The sequence below is a fragment of the Mobula birostris genome, unplaced genomic scaffold (genome assembly GCF_030028105.1).
Source record: "Mobula birostris isolate sMobBir1 unplaced genomic scaffold, sMobBir1.hap1 scaffold_328, whole genome shotgun sequence".
Lineage (NCBI taxonomy): Eukaryota > Metazoa > Chordata > Chondrichthyes > Myliobatiformes > Myliobatidae > Mobula > Mobula birostris.
In genome coordinates this window covers 246,663-270,061 of record NW_027276345.1, presented here as the reverse complement: position 1 = coordinate 270,061, position 23,399 = coordinate 246,663, and the positions used below count along the sequence as shown (strand labels likewise).

At 45.0% G+C, this 23,399-nt stretch overlaps 1 protein-coding gene across 4 annotated transcripts in view; it reads left to right on the top strand.

Annotated features, from left to right (window-relative positions):
• The first annotated feature begins 18,332 nt into the window (after positions 1 to 18,332).
• Positions 18,333 to 23,399, top strand: part of LOC140192979 (BCLAF1 and THRAP3 family member 3-like) — a 77,942-nt gene continuing 72,875 nt past the window's right edge. The window contains exons 1-2 of one of the 4 annotated variants that reach the window (XM_072250448.1): positions 18,333 to 18,565; positions 20,347 to 20,392. In XM_072250448.1, coding sequence (XP_072106549.1) covers positions 20,349 to 20,392 — 44 coding nt within the window. In that variant the 5' untranslated portion in view covers positions 18,333 to 18,565; positions 20,347 to 20,348. Of the gene's footprint in view, positions 18,566 to 18,649; positions 18,674 to 20,331; positions 20,393 to 23,399 lie in introns of those variants that run through there. The other 3 variants (XM_072250446.1, XM_072250447.1, XM_072250449.1) reach the window with 3 other exon arrangements.

The window sequence follows — 23,399 nt, the reverse complement described above, 5'->3', positions numbered from 1 at the left end:
GCTGTAATTCATCTGATCCAGGTGATTTATCTACCTTCAGACCTTCCCTTCTCCCCAAGCACCTTCTGCCTAGTAATTACAACTTTACTCACTTTTGCCCCCTGACTGCTTGAACTTCCAGCATACTGTTAGCATCTTTCACCATGACGATGCAAAATACTTACTCGGTTTCTCCGTCATATCCTTGTCCCCATCACTACCTCTCCAGCATCATTTTCCAGCAGTCTGATACCGATTGTAGCCTCTCTTTTACTCTTTATATATCTGGAGAAACTTTTGGTATCCTCTTTAATATTATTGCCTAACTTATTCCATCTTTTCTTTAGGACTTTTTTAGTTTCCTTCTGATATTCAATAGCTTCCCACTAATTTTTGCTCTATTATATGCCATGTCTTTGGCTTTGACTTCCCTTGTCAGCCACGGTTTCATTGTCGTGCCTTTAGAATAATTCTTTGTATCTGTCCTGCAGCTTTCGAAATCCTCCTAGAAACCAGCTGTTGCTGCTCTGCCGTCAGCCCTGCTGGTGTTCCCTTCCACTCAACCTTGGCCAGCTACTCTAATACCTCTGTAATTCTCTTTACTTCTCTGTAATATTGATACATCTGAATTTAATTGCTCCCTCTCAGATTGTAGGGTGAATTCTATCAAATTATGATCACTGTCTCCTATAGGTTCCTTTATCTTAAGCTCCAATTAATTCTGGTTAATTGCACAACATCCAATCCAGAATAGCTGCTCTTAAAAAGCCATCTTGTAGGCATTCTACAAATCTCCCCCTTGGGATCTACCACCAACCTGATTTTCCCAAACTGCCTGCATATTGAAATCCCCATGACTATCGTATCATTGAATTTTAGACATGCATTTTCTATATCCTATTGTAATTTGTACCCCACATCATAGCTGCTGTTCAGAGATCTGAATATTACTCCCATTAGGTACTTTTTACCCTTGCAGTTTCTTAACTCTATCCACAATGATTCTACACCTTATGATCCTATGTCCATTCTTTTGAAGGATTTGATTTCATTTGTTTTAACCAACAGAGCCACTCCACCTTCTGCCCACCTGCCTGTCCTTTTGATACAAAGTGTATGCTAAGCTCCTAGCCATAATTCAGTGATGCCCACAGCATCAAACCTGGCAATCTCTAACTGCTACAAGTTCAACTACCTTATTTGGTATATTGCTTGCATTCAAATATAAAACCCTTAGTACTGTATTCATCTTCATCTCCCTTTTACATTGCAAATCATCCCACAGACTGCAATTTTGCCCTATCATCAGCCTGTCATTGCAAGCAGTCTCTAAACCAAATTCCCCATCCCCTGCCAAATTAGTTTAAATCCTCCCAGACACCTCTTAGCAAACATGCTTGCAAGGATATTGCCCCTCTCACCCCCCCCCCCCTCGGGTTCAGATATAACCCATCCCTTTTGTATAGGCTGTACCTTCACCAGAAGAGATCCTAATGATCCGGAAATCTGAACCACTGCACCAGTTCCTCAGCCATGCATTTATCTGCCAAATGCTTCTAGTCTTACCTTCACTGGCACGTGGTAGAAACAACAATCCAGAGATTACTACTCTGGCATCCTGCTTTTCTACCTAGCTCTTTAAAATCTCTCTTTAGAACCTCCTCCCTTTGCCTGCTTATGTCATTAGTGCCAATATGTACCAAGACTTCTGGCTGCTCACCCATGCCCTTTAGAATGCTATGGACCCGATCTGAGATCTCCCTGATCCTGGCAACTTGCCATCCAGGCATCTCTATTGCACCCACAGAATCTTGTCTATTCCTCCCACTACTGCAATACTCTTCATATATCTGCTCTTCTGAGCCACAGATCCAGACTCTGCCAGAGATCCATTCGCTGCAGCTTCCCTGTAGGTCATCCCCCTCAACAGTATCCAAATTAATCTACTTATGATAGAGGGAATGGCCACAGGGGTACTCTGTACTGGCTGTCTATTTCCCTTTCTCCTGTTGACAGTCATCCAGTTACCTGTCTCCTGCGACCTAGGGGTGACTACCAACCTGTAGCTCACTTCCTCACTCTCCTGTATGGGCTAAAGGTCATCAAGTTGCAGCTCTAGTTCAAGCTTAAGTTGAAGTGTGACTTTCAAATAGTGTTTAGTCACAGTGAGGACTTGGAGATATATATAAAAAAAAACATTTTGAACCTATGTAACCTCTGGCTAAAAGAATAATTGGGACTGAAGAGGAATTTTTGAACTGAAGTAAACTGTGTCTTCAGCAGTTAGCTAAGACAGGCTCATTACCAGTTCTCCTTGGCTTGCAGAGAGACATTGAGAGTTTGTTAACATTGTACATTGTACCCTTGTTTGAGTAGGGAAGGAGGACTCACTGATAAGGACAGGAATGAACATCTATCTGTAATTAAGTCAGGGCTTAGCAAAGGGAATAAGTGATAAGGACTGGACAGCACATCCATCTGTAATTAAGCCTTGATCTAGCAGACTTAAGCCTTATCTGTAACTAAGTTTCACACCAACAGACTTGTCAAATGACATCTTGCAACAGTAATGTATGGGGCTTACTATGTACGTATAAATATACGGCTGTAACCAGAGACCATGGGCCCACTTGTCGGATGGTGGCAGTACTTATGTGTCTTCCCTTTGACAACTGGCTCTCAACTCCTGCAGGAGGGTGTGCAATAAACTGTTGTAACTATAAGAAGCTGGTCTCCCGAGTTTTATTCAGATTCAAATTTAACATTTGGCGTCACGAACAGGATCCCAATAGATGGGCTGAGTAAGCGGCTGGACCACTCTGGAGATTGCAGAGACCAACTGGGCACCCAATAGGTATTTTACCTTTTGTTGCTCTCCGTTAGTTCCTTTGGAGGCATGGTCCCTCGCCCAAGGCTGATCACATAACTTGACGGGATTGGGAACGAATCTGCTGGGAGACTCGTATAAGATAGGCAAATTTTATTAATTGAGCAGGAGGCAGTACCGGGTAAATTTTACTAAGAGGGCAGCAGGCATTCGTGCTGGATCAATTTATTATTTGAGCAGGAGGTGCCAAGCCAGGTAAATTTATCTGATTTATTAATTGAGCAGGAGGTTTTGTGCGGGTAAATTACTTAGAGAACAATTGCAGTCGATTGAAACGAGTGGGCCAGGAGCAATAGACAATAGGTGCAGGAGTAGGCCATGCAGCCCTTTGAGCCAGCACCACCATTCACTGATGATGACCATGGCTGATCATCCACAATCAGTACCCTTTTCCTGCCTTCTCCCCATATCCCTTCACTCCGCTATCTTTAAGAGCTTTATCTAACTCTTTTTTGAGAGAATCCAGACAATTGGCCTCCACTGCCTTCTGAGGCAGAGCATTCCACAGAACCACAACCCTCTGTGTGAAAAAGTTTTTCCTCAACTCCATTCTAAATTGTCTACCCTTTATTCTTAAACAGTGGCCTCTGGTTCTGGACTCCCCGCAACATCGGGAACATGTTTCCTGCCTCTAGAGTGTCCAATCCCTTAATAATCTTATATGTTTCAATCAGATCCCCTCTCATCCTTCTAAATTCCAGTGTATACAACCCCAGTGGCTCCAATCTTTCAATATATGACAGTCCCGCCATCCCGGGAATTAACCTCGTTAACCTATACTGCACTCCCTCAATAGCTAGAATGTCCTTCCTCAAATTTGGAGACCAAAACTGTACACAATACTCCAGGTGTGGTCTCACCAGGGCCCTGTACAGCTGCAGAAGGACCTCTTTGCTCCTATACTCAATACCCCTTGTTATGAAGGCCAGCATGCCATTAGCTTTCTTCACTGCCTGCTGTACCTGCATGCTTACTTTCAGTGACTAATGAACAAGGACACCTAGATTTCGTTGTACTTCCCCTTTTCCTAACTTGACACCATTCAGATAGTAATCTGCCTTCCTGTTCTTGCCACCAAAGTGGATAACTTCACATTTATCCACATTAAACTGCATCTGCCCACTCACCCAACCTGTCCAAGTCACCCTGCATTCTCATAACATCCTCCTCACATTTCACACTGCCACCCAGCTTTGTGTCATCTGCAAATTTGCTAATGTTACTTTCAATCCCTTCATCTAAATCATTAATGTATATTGTAAATAGCTGTGGTCCCGGCACCGAGCCCTGCGGTACCCCACTAGTCACTGCCTGCCATTCTGAAAAGGACACATTAATCCCTACTCTTTGTTTCCTGTCTGCCAACCAATTTTCTATCCATGTCAGTACCCTACCCCCAATACCATTTGCTCTAATTTTGCACGCTAACCTCCTATGTGGGACCTTATCAAAGGCTTTCTGAAAGTCCAGGTACACGACATCTACTGGTTTTCCCATATCCATTTTCATAGTCACATTCTCAAAAAAATTCCAGAAGATTAATCAAGCATGATTTCCCCTTCGTAAATCCATGCTGATTCGGACCTATCCTGCCACTGCTATCCAAATATGCCGCTATTACATCTTTTATAATTGATTCCAGCATCTTCCCCACCACTGATGTCAGACTAACTGGTCTATAATTGCCTGTTTTCTCTCTCCCTCCTTTCTTAAAAAGTGGGATAACATTAGCTACCCTCCAATCCGCAGGAACTGATCCTGAATCTATAGAACATTGGAGAATGATTACCAATGCTTCCACAATTTCTAGAGCCTCCTCCTTAAGTACCCTGGGTTGCAGACCATCAGGCCCTGGGGATTTACCAACCTTCAGTCCCATCAGTTTACCCAACACCATTTTGTACCTGATGTGAATTTCCTTCAGTTCCTCTGTTACCCTAGGTCCTCTGGCCACTATTACATCTGGGAGATTGTTTGTGTCTTCCCTAGTGAAGACAGATCCAAAGTACCTGTTCAGCTTGTCTGCCATTTCCTTGTTCCCCATAACAATTTCACAATATGTGTGAGAGTTTTCCAGACAAGGAAAAAGATTTGCAAATGTTGAGTGCAGTGCTGAATGGGAAATTGGGGAACAAAATGTGGCCACTGGGCGGGGGGGGGGGGGTGGATCCTGGGATATTACCTCATGACAACAAGCAGTAAATTTGATATGGAAAAAGAACTGTGGAAAGAAGTGGAAATTGTTGATAAAGGAATGGAAGGAAAATCCAGATGTAAAGTGGTACAATACATTATTAGCAAGTTGGAGGAATAATGCGTGTGACAAAGTAATGTATGTACTGCAGAAGGAATGCCAAAAAGTTGGGAGACGCTGAAGGCGGAGCATGAATGGGTGGATGGGCACCGAAAGCGAGAGCAGGGAAAACAACGTAAGCAAACCAAGGCTGACCTAGATAGGAGAGAAGGGCAGGAATGTCAGTCTAGAGTTCGAACTAATCGGGAAACAAGGGATCCCGAACACATGTCTGGCATACCGACCCTGTTTGAGGACAGTGACTGCGATGAGGAGTGGGCACCCATCGTAACCCCCCCCCCACCTTACCAGGGGCCAAGATCACCCAGTGCTCCCGAACCCCAATCCTCCCGGTATTCAGATATGGTGGCCGCCCGGGTGAAACAGCGGTGGCAGGGACGTGGAGGTCCCTATACCCTGAGATCCATAAAGGGAATACTGAGGATTATTCCGAGACAGGGAGGGAAGAATGCAATAAAACCCCAGAATTAATGGCTCCACCAAGACAATTGCCCACCCGAATGCTGCCCAGTCCACGAGCAGCGGAGGAGGGACTGTGATTCCTGTGTATGCACCCTGGAAGCCTCAAGAAATGATAATGATCATGAATCAGGCCCCAGATAGAAAAGAAACCAGCACAGTTTGCTCAGTATGTCCGCAGTTCTATACAAATGTATAATGCGACCCCACAAGATTTATTCGGTCTCTGCTGCATGATTCTCTCATCTGATGAGGGACAGAAATGGAAAGCAGAATTAAGATACCAAACCCATCAGGAGTTACAGGCGGGAAACCATAATGAGAATGAACAGGGAGACCAGATTATTCAAGCCTTGGAAAGGGCTCTCCAGCAACCTGTAAACATCACTAAAGTACTTGAATGCAAACCTAAGCCTGGGGAATCGGGACCAGACTTTTGGGAGCGATTTGTGGTCTGCTACGGCACTTTCGCAGGAGACCAGGCCTTTAATAATGGGAATTCATCCCCCCCAGTTAATGCTGTACTGCTCCAATGCTTACCAGCTAAGTTAGCCAACATGATTAAAACAAATAATATGGATTGGTCTGATAATGACCGAAATCGAATTCAACGAGCTTTGACATATTATTGGGACCCGGCTTTCGAATCCCGATCAACCCCAAAGGGAACTAATATTAAAGGTGAATATGTTCGGCGGGGAGAAAGACGCAAGCCGGTTATATCTCGGGATCAGAACTGGGATCATTTTCCCGACTGGCCGTACCCTGATAACCCGGACCCTTATTGGACAGGACCCAACAGAACGCTAGCCCAATGGCTTCCACCCAACCGTCAGGATTCTAGGAATGGTTGGCCTGATCCACCGTGCCGACTGCTATCACAGACAGGCAATGGGTATTGGGGACCCAACCCTGGACCAAGTGGGGTGTGCTTCAATTGTGGGTGCCCTGGGCATTGGAGGACGAGGTGCCCATGGGAACAAAAACCTACCAAGGGACAGGTGGGGACAACAACCTGTTTAGAAATTGACAAGCAAGGATGCTCCCTACCATGAGTACCACTCCTCAGGAAGAGCCCAATGTAATATTGCAAGTTGCTGGAATTCCAGTTCCGTTTATGATTGATACGGGGGCAACCACATGCGCTCCCGATCAGGAAATAGTATCGGAACAGATTCCAGCTATCGTACGCTACAATCACTCTGTCTGGGTTCAAAGGCACGGAATGTACGTATTCACATACTCAGCCACTGCAGGTGGAATTCCAGGGGAACCAGTGTGAGGTTTCAGTTACAGTCACCACCAGTCTGGGGTGTAATCTAGCAGGGAGAGACTTGCTCTGTCCGTTGGAAGTCAAGATTCTATGCACAGACAAGGGTATCACCCTGGGACTAGTGAACAACCGACAGCTTCCCCAGTTTCCGACCGCCCAGTGGTAGGCACTTAATCTGGACTCCACTTCATTTGAACCCCCTCTGCCAGCGGTCGACCCCCATGTGACCCTGTGCTATGACCCTACGGGGTGCGCCACTGAGGAAAGCTAATATTATGCACCCCTTGAGGGACAGAAGTTTCCAGTCACGGTGATTGAGAGGTTAAAGGAAAAGAGGGCAGTGTATTACCGGCCAAAGTTCCAGATTTCCTTTGGCAACAGACAGGACTGGTGGCTCCCCATATCACTGTTAGGGTTTGCTCTGGGTTCAAGCCAAAAAGCCTAGGGTTCCTTGCCTACACCCTGATGAAGCAAGCCTCCAGCACCAAGGGAGACTGGCAAGACTTGCTCACGGGCCAACTCCGATACTGAAAGGACTCTGAGGTGAAGACGGGACATCTGGTAAGACACTCTTTTAATATTGACCGAATCCAAGACGTTGTACCCCATCTCTGGGCAATTTCAGGCCATGAAGTCAGCCGCACCAACTGCCCCCCTGTCCAGATCATCGTGAAAGAAGGTCAGACTCTCCCATCCATTCTGCAATACCCCCTTAAGCCCGAGGCAACATTTTATGAGGATGGGATCTCTTTTGTGGATCCAGCGGGGAAACAGTGTTCTGGCTGTGCGATAGTGACCGACAGTGAAATAGTTGAGCGGGCCTCTTTGGAAGCAGCTGTCTCAGCCCAGAAGGCTGAGTTCTGACTCATGCCTGTATCCTAGCAACAGACAAAAGTGTGACCATTTACACAGACTCCCATTATGCATTTGGAATTGTACATGGCTACAGGGCTCTTTGGGAACATCGGGGATTCCTGACTTCCTCTGGCCACGCCATTAATAATGCCACCTTTGTAAACAACTTACTCACCACTCTACAGCTACCTCCAGTTTTGGCTATTATTAACTGTGCAGCCCACACCCGCATGTCTGACCGGGTCACTAAAGGCAATGCTTCAGCGGATGAGACAGCAAAGAGTGCGGTACAATCTTGGTTAGTTGTAGTCCTCTTGGGTTCCCGTCAAGGAAACCTCTGTAACTCAAGGAGAACGGGTTTGCCAGACGTGCGAGAGGTACGTACCTTCAGGGGGACGCCTCTGAGGAGGAGCGCAAACTGTGGTCCCAGATGGGGTGCCAGGAAGACCCCGACCTAGGTTTTTGGATCACCCCAGCGGGACAGGTTAGTGTTCCTACACAGGTTTTACCAATGTTGGTCGATTATATACATAATTGTACACACCTGGGAAAGGAGGGAATGGTTGGTAACCTGTACCCTGCACACTGAGTACGACTCCCTTGCCAGGTGGACCTTTTTTGTGTCTACAAGTTGATTTTATTGAATTGCCTCGAGTACATTGCTATAGATACTGCTTAGTTATTATAGATGTGTTCAGTAGATGGATTGAAGGTATTCCAACTACCAATGATACTGCTACGACTGTTGTGAAAGTATTATTACGGGAACTAAATCGCAGGCACAGCCTGCCAGAGATGCTGAGCTCTGACAATGGCCCATAGTTTGTGGCAAAAGTAAATGAAGGGGTATGTAACAAACTAGCTATCAAGCAACAATTCCACTGTGTACACCACCCACGGGCTGCTGGCATAGAAGAGAGAGCCAATGGCACTCTGAAGAGTTTGGCAATAATAAAGTATAAGTATAAACTGGCCAACTAATGGCGGAGACTGGACTCACTTGTTTGAAGGTCCTACCGCTAGCCCTATTCCACATGAGGGTTACTCCACAGGGGAAAACAGGGCTGTCACCAGCTGAAATCATTTATGGACGGCCCATGAGGACATCCTGAGGACCAAGATCTTGTGTACCATCGCTCCCAGAAAGTCTACCAGCAAAAATAGATATGCATCCCCTAGGGAAGAGATGGGGAAATATATATCCCTACCAACCAAAATTCTCCAAGCATTACATTCACAGGTACAGCAGGCTTACAAGGAAGAGAACTACCCCGCAGAGAGGAGTGACTATCCCACCCTAGAACCTGGGGATTTTGTCCTGGTCAAGAACTGGGATTGAGGGAAACTTGGACCTCCGTGGAGAGGACCATATCAGTGTTACTGACAACTCGCACAGCTGTGAAACTGAAGGGGCAATCTCGGTGAATACATCGAACAGACTGCAAATGTGTTACTGAAGGAACTGAGAAGGACTCTCTCAGACTAAAGGAAAATGTATTGGCTGATAGTGGTGTCCATGCTTATGCCTTTGAGAGGGTTCACCCCAGCATCTGGGAGCCCCCATGTCAACACCTTTCTGTCTCTCTGTCAAACAAGTAGAAGTAGGGGCCTGCTGGGTTTGTGCCGAAATTCCGCAGCATGGTAGAACTATGATTCCCATGTCAGTAATCCCGCTCAACCAGAGTGAGGAACTCTCAGCCTGGGCTTTCTCAAATAACACCCAGGGAAGTGAGGCGCGGAACTGTAGTCCAGTCAGAGGTGACTGTGGCTGTCAGCATTTTGAGGGATGGTATCTTAGGCCCCCACCAAAAGGAACCTCATATACTGGGAAACATGCATCCTGGCCATACCTGCAGGACCCCAGCAGCGGAATAGTAAATGCCACCTGTTACTGTAACGTCCAGAGAGGGGAAGATGCATTTTTTTCTGGGAAATAGCAGCTGTACCACCTATACCACTGCAGACCCTCCCCAACCAGTAAATAGCACCCACTGGGTGTGTGGAAATTGGGCCTATATATGACTCCCAAGGGAAACTGCCAGCAGAAAGAATCCGCAAAGTCCCAGCAAAGGGTGGACCGGCTGTTGTTGCCGAGCATATTTAGTACCCCATCTGAGAGTCATGGCCCAGCTGCAGGATCACCCCCATTGAAACAGGCAGTGGAGAGGTATAACTGAGACTGAGCAACTTTAGATGATCCCTTTTCCCTCCTATGGAGTAGCCAGGAATTCACGAGAGATGATCAGTTTGGCTGCAGCACTTGAGGAGCTGGCCAACAATACTGCAGGGGCCCTGACAGAAACACAGGCCCAAGTAACTGAAATATCCACTGAAATGATTGCAATCTACAGAACCAGATGGCCCTTGATTTCATTCTGGCAGAAACAGGAGGAACATGTGCCATTATAGGGAAAGAATGCTGTACCTACATACCCGACGAATCTAGTAACATGTTGTCCCTTTCTGAGCCTGAGCATATAACCCAGGAAATACAAAAGATTCATAACGTAAGACCGTAGGACAGAGGTTGCATGGGTTTGGCAGCAGGACAGGATGGTGGTCGATTGGGAGCTTCTTCGGAGATATCGGTGGTACGCTAGGCTATTGCATTATGGAAGTATCGTACTTATTGTAATTGCTGTCATTCCTGTATTGCGATGCTTGTGGCCACTGGTGGCTAGCTGCTTCAGCCGTGGGAGCCGATTGTAACCTTTGGGACCTGAGAGTTACCATAAAATGATAAAAAGGAGGGAATAAGGAACTGGGGATATAAAAAAATCATTTTGAACCTATGTAACCTCTGGCTAAAAGAATAATAGGGACTGAATAGGAATTTTTGAACTGAAATAAACTCTGTCTTCAGCAATTAGCTAAAACAGGCTCATTACCAGTTCTCCTCAGCTTGCAGAGAGACATTGTGAGTTTGATAACATTGTAGCCCATCCACTTCAAGGATTGACATGTTGTGCATTCAGAGGTGCTCTTCTGCACACCACTGCACAAACATTGTTTGGGTAGGGAGAGGAGGACTCACCAATAAGGACAGGAATGAACATCCATCTGTAATTAAGTCAGGGCCTAGCAAAAGGAAGAACTGATAAGGACTGGATAGCACATCCATCTATAATTAAGCCTTGATCTAGCAGACTCTCTTATCTGTAACTAAGTTTTGCACCAACAGACTTGGTGGGTGTACCAGTTCAAATGACATCTTACAATAGTAATGTATGGGGCTTACTACGTATAAATATACAGCTGTAACCAGAGAGAGTGGGCTCACTTGTCGGATGGTGGCAGTACTTACGCGCCTTCCCTTTGACAACTGGGTCTCAAACTCCTGCAGGAGGGTGCACAATAAACTGTTGTAACTATAAGAAGCTGGCCTCCCGAGTTTTATTCAGATTCGACTTTAACAACAGCAGAAATTAATACATTTAATGTTTAGTATACACTCAGTGGCCACTTTATTAGGTGCATCTGCACACCTGGTTTTTAATGCAACTATATAATCAGTCAACCATGTCGCAGCAACTCAATGCACACACATCGTCAAGAGGTTCAGTTGTTGTTTAGACCAAACATCAGAGTGGGGGAAGAAATCTGGTCTAAATGACTTTTACTCTGGAATGCTTGTGGTTTGTGTATTTCAGAAGCTGCTGGTCTGAGATCTCCATGCACAGTCTCAAGTTTACAGAAAAGAGTGCTCGACCCAAAAAAAAATCCAGTGAGTGGCAGTGCTGTGGGCAAAAAAACCCTAGTTAATGAGAGCGGTTAGAGGAAAATGGCCAGAAAAGTTCAAGCTGACAGGAAAGCACAGTAACTCAAATAACCACACGTTATAACAGTGGTGTGCAGAACAGTGCCTCTGAATGCACCACATGTCAATCCTTAGAGTGGATGGGTTACAGCAGCAGAAGACCACGATCATTCATTGGCCACTTTATTTGGTACAGGAGTTAATTTTTTTAAATATTGTGATGCCACACATGATGCTGCTAAAGAAGATAACAGCCCATGGAAAGATATTAGCATGGACAGAAGATTGACTGACTGGAAAAGGCAACAAGTGAGAATAAAGGGGGCCTTTTCTGGTGGGCTACCAGTGACTAGTGAGTGGGACTCACTACAGGGAACTGCTACTTTTCATGTTATATGGCTTTGTTTCCAGGTTTGTGGATAATACAAAAATAGGTGAAGGGGTAAGTAGTATTTGAAAAGCAGGGAATCTACAAAAGGATTGGGATAGATTGGGAGGATGGGCATAGAAGTAGCAGATGGAATACAGTGTAGGGAAGTGTATGGTCATGCACTTTGGTGAGAAGGTATAAAGGTACAGACTATACCTTTATTATACCCTTATAGACTATACCTAAATGGGGAGCAAATTCAGAAACCAGATGTGCAAAATCACTTGGGACCCTAGTAAAGGATTCCCTAAAGGTTACCTTGCAGTTTGAGTCAGTACTGAGGAATAGTAGCATTCATTTAGAGGGAACACTCACAACACGCTGGAAGAACTCAGCAGGTGGGGCAGCATCCGTGGAAACGATGAGTCAACGTTTCAGGCTGGAACCCTTCATCAGGACTGTAGAGGGAAGGGGCAGAGGCCCTATAAAGAAGGTGGGGGGAGGGTGGGAAGGAGAAGGCTGGTAGGTTCCAGGTGAAAAACCGGTAAGGGGAAAGATAAAGGGGTGAGGGAGGAGAAGCAGGGAGGTGATAGGCAGGAAAGGTGAAGAAGAAATGGGGGAAAACATAATGGGTGGTAGAAGGAGGCAGAACCATGAGGGAGGTGGTAGGCAGCTGGGGGAGGGGGCAGAGTGACATAGGGACAGGGGAAGGGAGGGGGAGGGAATTACCGGAAGTTAGAGAATTCTATGTTCATACCAAGGGGCTGGAGACTACCTAGGCGGCATATGAGGTGTTGCTCCTCTAACCTGAGTTTAGCCTCATCATGGCAGTAGAGGAGGCCACGTATGGACATATCCGAATGGGAATGGGAAGCAGAGTTGAAGTGGGTGGCTACCGGGAGATCCTGTCTGTTGTGGCGGACGGAGCGGAGGTGCTCGACGAAGCGGTCCCCCAATCTGCGTCGGGTTTCACCAATGTAGAGGAGGCTGCACCAGGAGCACTGGATGCAATAGATGACCCCAACAGACTCACAAGTGAAGTGTTGCCTCACCTGGAAGGACTGTTTGGGGCCCTGAATGGTGGCAAGAGAGGAGGTGTAGGGACAGGTGTAGCACTTGCGATTACAGGGATAAGTGCCGGGTGGGAGATCCGTGGGGAGGGACGTGTGGACCAGGGAGTCGTGGAGGGACTGATCCCTGTGGAAAGCGGACAGGGGTGGAGAGGGAAAGATGTGCTTAGTGGTGGGGTCCTGTTGAAGGTGGCGGAAGTTGCGGAGGATAATGTGCTGGATCTGGAGGCTGGTGGGCTGGTAGGTAAGGACAAGGGGAACTCTGTCCCTGTTGTGGTGGCAGGAGGATGGGGTGAGGGCCGAAGTGTGAGAAATGGAGGAGATGCGGGTGAGGGCATCATTGATGCTGGCAGAAGGGAAACCACAATCCTTAAAGAAAGAGGACATTTGAGATGTCCTGGAATGGAAAACCTCATCCTGGGAGCAGATCCGGCGGAGACGGAGGAACTGGGAGTGGCATTTTTGCATATGGCGGGGTGGGAAGAGGTATAGTCGAGGTAGTTATGAGAGTTAGTGGGCTTGTAGAAGATGTCAGTGGACAGTCTGTCTACAGAGATGGAGACCGAGAGATCGAGAAAGGGGAGGGAAGTGTCCAAGATAGACCAAGTGAATTTGAGGGCTGGGTGGAAGTTTGAAGTAAAGTTGATGAAATTGACGAGCTCAGCATGGGTGCAGGAAGCAGCACCAATGTAGTCGTCAATGTACTGAAAGAAAAGTTGGGGAGCAGTACCAGAATAGGTTTGGAGCACAGACTATTCCACATAACCAACGAAGAGGCAGGCATAGCTAGGGCCCATGCGAGTTCCCATAACTAGTATGAAGAAAGTGGGAAGAGCCAAAAGAGAAGTTATTGAGTGTGAGAACCAGTTCCGCCAACAGAAGGCGGGTAGTGGTGGTGGGGAACTGGTGGGGTCTATTATCCAGAAGGTAGCAGAGGACTTTGAGGCCTTCTTGATGGGGAATGGAGGTGTATAGAGATTGGACATCCATAGTGAAAATGAAGCGGTCGGAACCGGGGAACTGGAAGTTATTGAAGGGGTGGAGGGCATGGGATGTATCCCGGATGTAGGTGGGGAGGACTGAACTACGGGTGACAAAATGGAGTCCAGGTAGGCAGATATAAGTTCGGTGGAACAGGAGCAGGCAGAAACTATGGGTCTACCGGGACAGTCAGGCTCGTGGATCTTGGGGAGGCGGTAAAACCGAGCGGTACGGGGTGTGGGAATTATGAGTTTAGCAGCTGAGGATGGAAGGTCTCCGGAGTTGATAAGGATGGTGATGGTACGGGAGACAATGGTTTGATGTTTTTTGGTGGGGTCCTGTTCCAGGGGTTAGGGTTGGGAGGTATGACTATGCGGGCATCACTGAGTCATGGCTGAAAGTTGGGAGCTTAAATCCAAGATTACACAGTGTATCAAAAAGACAAGCAGATAGACGGGGAAGGGGTTGGCTTTGTTGGTTAAAAAAAAGAGAAATCAAATCGTCAGAAAGAGATGACATAGGATCAGAAGATGTAGAATCCTTGTACGTAGAGTTAAGAAACTGCAAGGATAAAAAGACCCTGATGGGATTTATACACAGGTCTCTGAATGGTAGCCAGGAATGGAGGTACAAATTACAAAGGGAGATAGAAAAGGCATGTGAAAAGGGCAATGTTATGATAGTCGTGGGTGATATCAATATGCAGGTAGATGGGAAAATCAAGTAGGTATTGGATTCCAAGAGAGAGAATTTGTAGAATGCCTATGAGATGGCTTTTTAGAGGAGCTTATGGTTGAGGTAGGAGAAGGGCAATTCAGGATTGGCTGCTGTGTAATGAACCAGATTTGATTAGGAAGCTTAAGGTAAAGGATCCCTTAGGAGGCGCAGATCATAATATGATAGAATTTACCCTGTAGTGTGAGAGGGAGATGCTAAAGTCAGATGGGTATCATTAGTCAAGCAGAGTAAAGGGAACTACAGAGGCATGAGAGAGAAGCTGGCCAAAATGGATTGGAAGGGGACCTGAGCAGGGATAATGGGAAAACAGCAATGTCTGGAGCAATTCAGAAGGTGTAAGATAGATTCATCCCAAAGAGGTATTCGAAACGGAGGATGAGCCAACCGTGGCAAACAAGGTAACTCAATTACAGCATAAAAGCAAAATTTAGGAATTTAGTGGGAAGGTAGGGAATTTGGGAGCTTTTAAAAACCAGCAGAAGACAACTAAAAAAGCAATAACGAAAGAAAAGAAAGCCAATAATACAGGATACAAAAAGATATTTTTCATATATATGTAAAGTTTAAAAGAGAGGCGACAGTGGATAATACCACTGGAAAATGACGCTGCAGAAGTGGTAATGGGGGACAAAGAAATGGCAGACAAACTCAATGAATATTTTGTGTCAATCTTAACTCAGGATCTCCCAGTGGCCACACATTTTAATTCCACATCCCATTCCCATTCTGACATGTCTATCCACGGCCTCCTCTACTGTAAAGATGAAGCCACACTCAGGTTGGAGGAACAACACCTTATATTCCGTCTGGGTAGCCTCCAACCTGATGGCATGAACATCGACTTCTCTAACTTCCGCTAATGCCCCACCTCCCCCTTGTACCCCATCCGTTATTTATTTTTATACACACATTCTTTCTCTCACTCTCCCTTTTCTCCCTCTGTCCCTCTACCCTCTGACTATACCCCTTGCCCATCCTCTGGGTTTCCCCCACCCCCCTTGCCTTTCTCCCCGGGCCTCCTGTCCCATGATCCTCTCATATCCCTTTTGCCAATCACCTGTCCAGCTCTTGGCTCCATTCCTCCCCCTCCTGCCTTCTCCTATCATTTTGGATCTCCCCCTCCCCTCCCACTTTCAAATCTCTTACTAACTCTTCCTTCAGTTAGTCCTGACGAAGGGTCTGGGCCTGAAACGTCGACTGTACCTCTTCCTAGAGATGCTGCCTGGCCGGCTGCGTTCACCAGCAACTTTGATGTGTGTTGCTTGAATTTCCAGCATCTGCAGAATTCCTGTTGTTATTCAGATAATAATATGTTTTCCTGTTTTTGCCACCGAAGTGGATAACCTCACATTTATCCACATTAAATTGCATCTGCCATGAATTTGCCCACTCACCTAACCTATCCAAGTCACCCTGCATCCTCTTAGCATCCTCCTCACAGCTAACACTGCCGCCCAGCTTCGTGCCAACCGCAAACTTGGAGTTGCTGCATTTACTTCCCTCATCGAAGTCATTTATATTGTAAACAACTGGGGTCCCAGCACTGAGCCTTGCAGTACCCCACTAGTCACTGCCTGCCATTCTGAAAAGGTCCCGTTTATTCCCACTCTTTGCTTCCTGTCTGCCAACCAATTCTCTATCCATATCAATACCTCACCCCCAATACCATGTGCTTTAAGTTTGCACACTAATCTCCTGTGTGGGACCTTGTCAAAAGCCTTCTGAAAATCCAAATATACCACATCCACTGGATAGAAAGAATGTCTATCATGGCTTGCAGTGGGATATGGACCAGTTGGAAAAATGGCAAATTGAACTTATTGCATATAAGAGAGAGGTGTTGCACTTTGGTAGGGTTTTCCACAGTAAACGGTACGACACAGAGGAGTGTGGTCGAACAAAGGGAGCTGGGAATACTGGTCCATAAGTCATTGGAAGTGGTGGCACAGGTAGATAGAAAGCTTCTGGCACCTTGGCCTTTATAAATAAAAGTATTGACTACAGGAGATGGGAGGTTGAAGTTGTATTTAATATTGCTGATGCCTAATTTGGAGTACTGAGTGCAGTTTTGGTCACCTACTTACAGGAAAGTTGTAAATAAGGTTGAAAGAATATCCAGAAAATTTACAAAGATGTTGCTGGGACTGGAGGACTTGCTTTATAAGATAAGATTGAATAATTGGGACTTCATTGCTTGGACTGAGGAGAGATTTGATAGCGGTATAAAAAATTATGAGAGGTATATAAAGTTATGAGGGGTATAAATAAGGTTAAATAAGGCTTAAAGTTATGAGAGGTATAGAAAGTTATGAGGGGTATAAATAAGGTTAAATAAGGCTTTTTCCACTGAGGTGGGGTGGGACTACAACCAGAGGTCATGAGTTGAGGGTGAAAAGTTATCTCCAAATTAAAGCCATTGAATATAGACATGAAGCAGCAAAAATACAAAATCCATTCTGAGAGACATCATGGAGGTAAAATGTTGTCTGCATCACTCCACGAAAGCTTTACAGCTAAAGCTTCGAATATGATCAGCTCTTCTTGGATAATTGGCTGGATTGATAGCAAAAGCTAGCATGGGATTTGTTAAAACAAAATTGACACTAAATAAAAGCAGAAAATGTTGGAGAAGCTGAAATGCTGCAAGTTTCAAACACATATGGTAAAAGAAACAGTCAGCATTGAGTCTGCATCTCTGCTAATTTATTGACTGGATATTGCTCAACTTACTGAGATTTTCTGTTTGTGTTTCAGATTTTAATAGCATTTGCAGTTTTCATACTGTGTCTAAACAATCCTGAAGCTGAAATTTACTGGTGAACTTCCATCGGAACTAAAGCAACTAATGGTCTTCTGGATCCGCTGCAGTGAACCCCGGTGCTGTGAACTTCAGCTCTGAATGACGTTTGCTTGCTTTTATTGTTCTTATGATTTGTTTTTAATGGGATCTGCTGGGGTTCGTTGTTTTGTGGCTGCCTGTAAGGAGACGAATCTTAAGGTTATATAAAATATACATACTTTAAACTTCTGTGGTTTTAGTTTTATTCTTTGTTGGTGCAAGCTAAATCAGTACAAAAAAATGAAAATGAAGGAAGTCAATAGGTGAGGACAGTGGACCATGGGAGAAAGGAAGAGGGACGCTGGAGGGTGATGATGGACAGGTGAAGAGAAGGGATGAGAGGTGAATCACACTGGGGAATGGGGAAAAAGGGAAAGGGAGGGGAGAAATCGATATTCATGAGATTAGGATGCAGACGGGAAATGAGGTGCTGTCCCTCTATGGGGAATGGGGAAAAAAGAGAAAAGGAGGGGAGAAACCGATATTCATGAGATTAGGATGCAGACTACCCAGAGGGGAAATGAGGTGCTGTCCCTCTGACCTGACAGTAGAGGAAGCCAGGATACGAAGTCGATTTGAATTGTGTGGCTACCGAGAAATCGCCCGAATCGACGTCAGGTTTCACCGATGTAGAAGATGCTACACTGAGAGCTGCTGATACAGTTGGCAGGTGTTTCTGACTGAAAATTATAAAGCAACTCTGTGGGAAGACGAGTAAAAATAAGGCTGCATTCAGTACACGACGGGAACGCACAAAAGAACACAGGTAGTTCACCGCGCATGCGCCAGCGGCCGGGGGGGGGGATATCCCGCGCATGCGCGCATCGGTAGCGCAGAAGGGAATTGGTCGCCACCCTACTGCGGTTGTAAGGTTTTCCAGGACCTCAGTGCAGTGAGGGAAGCGGGTAGACGCTTTGCAGCAAAAGGTGGAACCGTGGGTACAAGAGCAGGTATCCCTCACCTTAACTGTATTTCAGAGTGCCGGCGGATCCGAGCCAGTCTAAAGAAGACATCGGGGCCCGTTTGAATCCGGCAGCCGCTCGGTACGTTAACCTGATTTGAAAGCGACCGTGATATGGGAATCTGTCGCTGAAGGCCAGGCCAGGCGCCCGTTACGTTGTACGACGGTGCGGCAGGCCCGTCCAGCGGCGGTGAGAGCGCGCATGCGTGTTATGGAGTTTACCGCCATTAGGCGCATGGAGTGGGGGGGGGGGTGTTCGTACTGTGGGCATGGAGGCGCAATCTGGAGCCAGGGTACGGGTTGGTGATTGAACCTTGAATTGCCGCGTGGGTTGGCGAAGTGGATAATAGTATCAGGGGTTGCTCCATGGATGGAATGGGTTCTCTGGAATGGAGAGGTGTAGAGTGGGATCAGGGACCCTCCAGTGGTTGGGAGGGATCAGGTTGGGCTGGAGAATCGGGGCTTGGCACCACCTACCAGTTGAATGAAGGGTTGAGACTGGAGAGTGGTGGCGGTGGTGTATTGAATGGGATCGGGTTTTCTCAGTGGTTGTAGGGGTAAATGTAGGGTTGAGATCAGGGGTAAAGGATGAAATGATTTCCTGTGGTGTTGGGTGGTTTGATTCTTCATTGCTTCTGTAAAGTAGGTCAATAGTTAGGGTTGCTGGGGCTACAAGTATTGGTTATTCTCCTGGTGGATTAGGGCAGGGTGGTCAACTGCGTTTGAAAATGGATGTTGAGAAGTTAGTGGTCCTATTTTGTGCTTTTTGGGACCACTTACTGAGGGTTCAGTAGGGTTCATCCGTTGGGTTCAGTGGGATTGTCAGCCAAGGCCGTCATCAAGGCATGTGGAAAGGGTTATCCATTGAGGAACAGACAGTAAAATGAATCAACCATATTTTGGATTAGGCTTTAAAATGCAATTTAAATTGTTATTTTTTTTAATTTATGTTTTATTGAAGTTCATCGTCAAACAAACATTTCCATAAAATGTATTTCAGATATTGTATTTATATATATATATATATTGCATTTGCCACAAATCTCCACATAATAATTATCTGAGGTATACACTATAGAAAAGAGAGGAAAGAGAGAAGCAAGCAAAAGGAAAAACTATGTACAAGTAGGGAGTGATCTTTTTTTTTACAACATACTCATTAATTTGTGAGAATAAAATCAGGCCTATGAGGTGTTATGTAGTTAAAGCATTTTTCCCAGTATGAATCAAATTGTTCCAACTTATGATTGACATGCTGTTATCTTCTCCATTTTGTAAATGTCCATTGTAATTTCCATCCATACATTTAAAGTTGGGCTCTCCTATGACAACCATTTTAAATTGTTATTTTTCTTGTAGTTTATCTTCATATACAATAACTTGTTTGTAAATTTTTGTTGAATTTTAATTTTTTGTTTATAAGCTTGATAGGCCATAACACTGTAAATCAAGACTGTCCTTGTTCAAAATGCTTATCCTGCACTTTGAATATTCAATAAAATAACTGTAACCATAAGATTTGTGTATCATTCTTGACTTTCTGAAGAACCTTATAGACAATATCATCTCTGGGTACACGTGTGCTTGTGTGTTGGGCATGGCATTAGTCTATCATTTCCAATAATTTTTATTGAATTTTGGATGTGTGAAATGATTTTAATTATCACCCTAAAGGAAAAAATCACATGTAGTTGCAAATATCAACAAAATTCCTATTCCTTTCTGTTACGAAACTCATTTTTGTGATAGCATAAAATAGTAAGTACTTAGCAAACTTGATTTCCAAAGGTTGCTAAATATTTGTTTGATTATAATGTGGAGCATCATATATTTTATTTTAATCACAAGGTTCCTTGTTGCCAGGCATGATGGTTCGCTCAAGGTCAAGATCCCCAAGATGGAAGCACAGGTAAGAGATTTAAGCATTTTGAAAATGCAGTTGTTCTACCCTTCTCAAAGAGCAAAACTGACGATGGAATTTAATATAAAATTGAGTACAGCAATTCTTATTATTACTTTTCAATAAAATAATGCCTTATCCTCCCATTTTCAAAAGTACTGTGTGCAGCGTACTTCCCTGTTAGGCCGTCCCTGCCAACAGTATCCAATGTGGTATAGATGGTATTGAGGGGAAATGGCAGCAGGAGTATTGAGCAGTGTTCTTTAATAAAATAATGAAAAGATAGCTATTGTTTCTAGGGATGACTGAACCTGCTGATCAAGTGTATTTTTTGCATTGCCCCTTTTATAGCTGTACTATTTAAACAGCAATGAACCCAGTGATATTTGGCTAATTCTTTGAGGGTATAACTTCATCTAAACTGTAGCTTCTTAGAAACTGTTGTATTAATAGGAAGTTGAAGTAAAGTGATATTGGATGTCATACATTTGTGCTCCCCATTTACATTTTATTTTTAATATCAGTTTGGTAATTTGTATGTTTCTGAATATTTTTGTTCTATCAAGTATGTTGGACGCATTTGTTACTTTGATTTGGGGATTTTATCACGAAGGAGCAGAAAATATAAATGGCAGGAGACCTTGTGGATTCTTGGGTCATTTTCCATTCACTATTCCATCTGTCTAAAACCATAATCTTTCTACTAGTTGCCTGAATTCCTGGGAGAGGGTTCAAGCTGGATCAAGGTTGCTTCTTGTTAACGCTACATGGAATTTCAGATCTTTCTATACAACTGTCAGTTTTTCAAAGTGTGTCAGCTATTCAGTTCAGGGAAGGCCTAGGGGAAAACAAATAATTCATCTCATTTTCATTGTGATAACAGATTTGTTTTGGAAGTACATGGTTGATGTAGGACATCATACTGCATGTTGAGAACAGAGTGGAGATCCAATGCAGAAGTAAATTAGGCAGCATGGATTTGATCTAAGATGATTAAGGATGCAAGTGACAGTACAGTATAATAAACCACAAAAACTGGTGAATTATCCAACTTTATTTACACGTCAATAAATTTGATTCAAATGGAAACATAAGGGACTACTGATGCTGTTATCTGGACTAAAAAAATCTGTAGGTGGTACTCAGCAGGTCAGGCAGAACTTGTGAAGACAGTGTTAGCCAATGTTTAGCATCAGGACTAGTGTACTGTGGTAGAGTGGTGATAGTTGGTGTAAAGAAATGAGTAGGAGGGTTGATGGAAGCGGATGAGGAGGCATGATGGGAGAAGAGTTGGTGGATGTAGAGACAGGCAGGAAGATAAGTTGAGATAAAAGGCTGCAGATTCTGGAACCAGATGAAGGAGGGGGGCACTGTTTAAGGAAGAGAGGTTTGAGGCAAATTGAGAGAGAGAAAGAAACATGTTGGGGGAAGGTGTTAGCTGTAATTGGAAAGTTCAATGCCTATGGGGTTTGAAGACAGTTCTGGTTTGCATTTGACCAGACCCCAACAATGGAGATGGCTGAGGATAGGTAGGTCAGCATGGGAGGAGAAGTTGAAATGGTGTGCAACTCGTATATCATGGTGGCTTGTTAAGATGCTCAGTAACGGGTTGGCCCCCAGCCTACACTTGGCCTTGGTGAGGTAGAAGAGGCTACGTCATGAACAATGAATTTAATAAACAGGGTTGGGATAGGTGTTGCAACTCTTGTGTTTGTAGGGGAGAGTGCCAGAGGGTGGGTAGTGGTCTGTTGGGAGGTATGATGGAAATTAGATTGAAATGTCTGCATTTAAAGGAACTAGCTGCTTTGCGTTTCTAAGAAGTGGATAAATATTGTTATGTACTTCTGAAAATGGGAGGATAAGTAGTATTCCTTCACCTGATGTCAGTAACAAACACTGCTGGCTCAAGATTTGAAATTAACCAACTCCAGAATGATGCTCATGGGTAAAGTTTTCAGCATTGTGTTTAAGAACAAGTAAAAGCAAAAAATGCTGGAAAAGCAGCAGGACTGGCCACGTATGTGGAAAGAAAGCCAGGACTAAAAACATGAGATGCAAAATTTCTGGAGGGAGGGAAGGTGGGGGGAAAATGTTTAGTCAATTTCAGCTCTAGCTGGATGACCTTCAGCTCATGCAGGAGCATAAGGAGGTGATAGATAAGAGCTACAGGATGATAGTCATATTGGAGCTGCAGGAGGAAGGTAGCTGGGTGACTGTCAGGAGAGGGAAAGGGAATAGGTAGATAGTGCACAGTATTTTGTTGCCATTTCCCCTCAATAAAAGGCATACCACATTGGATACTGTTGGTGGGGACGGCCTGACAGGGAAAAGCCACAGCAACTACCAGGTCTCTGGCACTGAGCTTGGCTCTATGGTTCATAAGGGAAGTGGGGAAAAGACAGCGATGGTGATAGGGATTCGATAGTTACGGGAGCAGACAAGCAATTTTGTGGATGTGAAATACTAGATAGTATGTAGCCTCCCATGTGCAGTGCCTGTAATGTTTCAGCTTGGGCCCACAGTGTTCTTAAGCGGTGGGTGAAGTTGTATGGTACATAATGGTGCCAATGACACGGGATAGATAGGAAAAGGAATGAGGTCCCAAAGAGAGAATTTAGGGAGTTTGGTACTAAAGCAGGATCTCAAAGGTGGTAGATCTCTGGATTACTGCCTGTGCTATATGCAGTGAGGGTAAGAGTTGGTGATTTGGCATGTGTGGCTGAAGAACTGGTGTAAGGGGCAGGGTTTTAGATTTGTGGGTCATTGGGATCTCTTCTGGGAAAGGTATGACCTATACAAACTTGAACTCGAGAGTGACCAATATCCTTGGGGGTAGGTTCGCTAGAGTTGTTGGGGAGGGTTTAAACTAGTAAGAAGGGGATGAGAACCAGAAGGATAGGGCAGTTGGTTTAAAGGTAGATACAGTGTATAGCGAGACATTGAGAAAGGAAGGGGATAGGGCATATTTGCTGTCAGTTGCACGGGCTAAAGTGTGTGTGTGTGTGTGTGTGTGTTT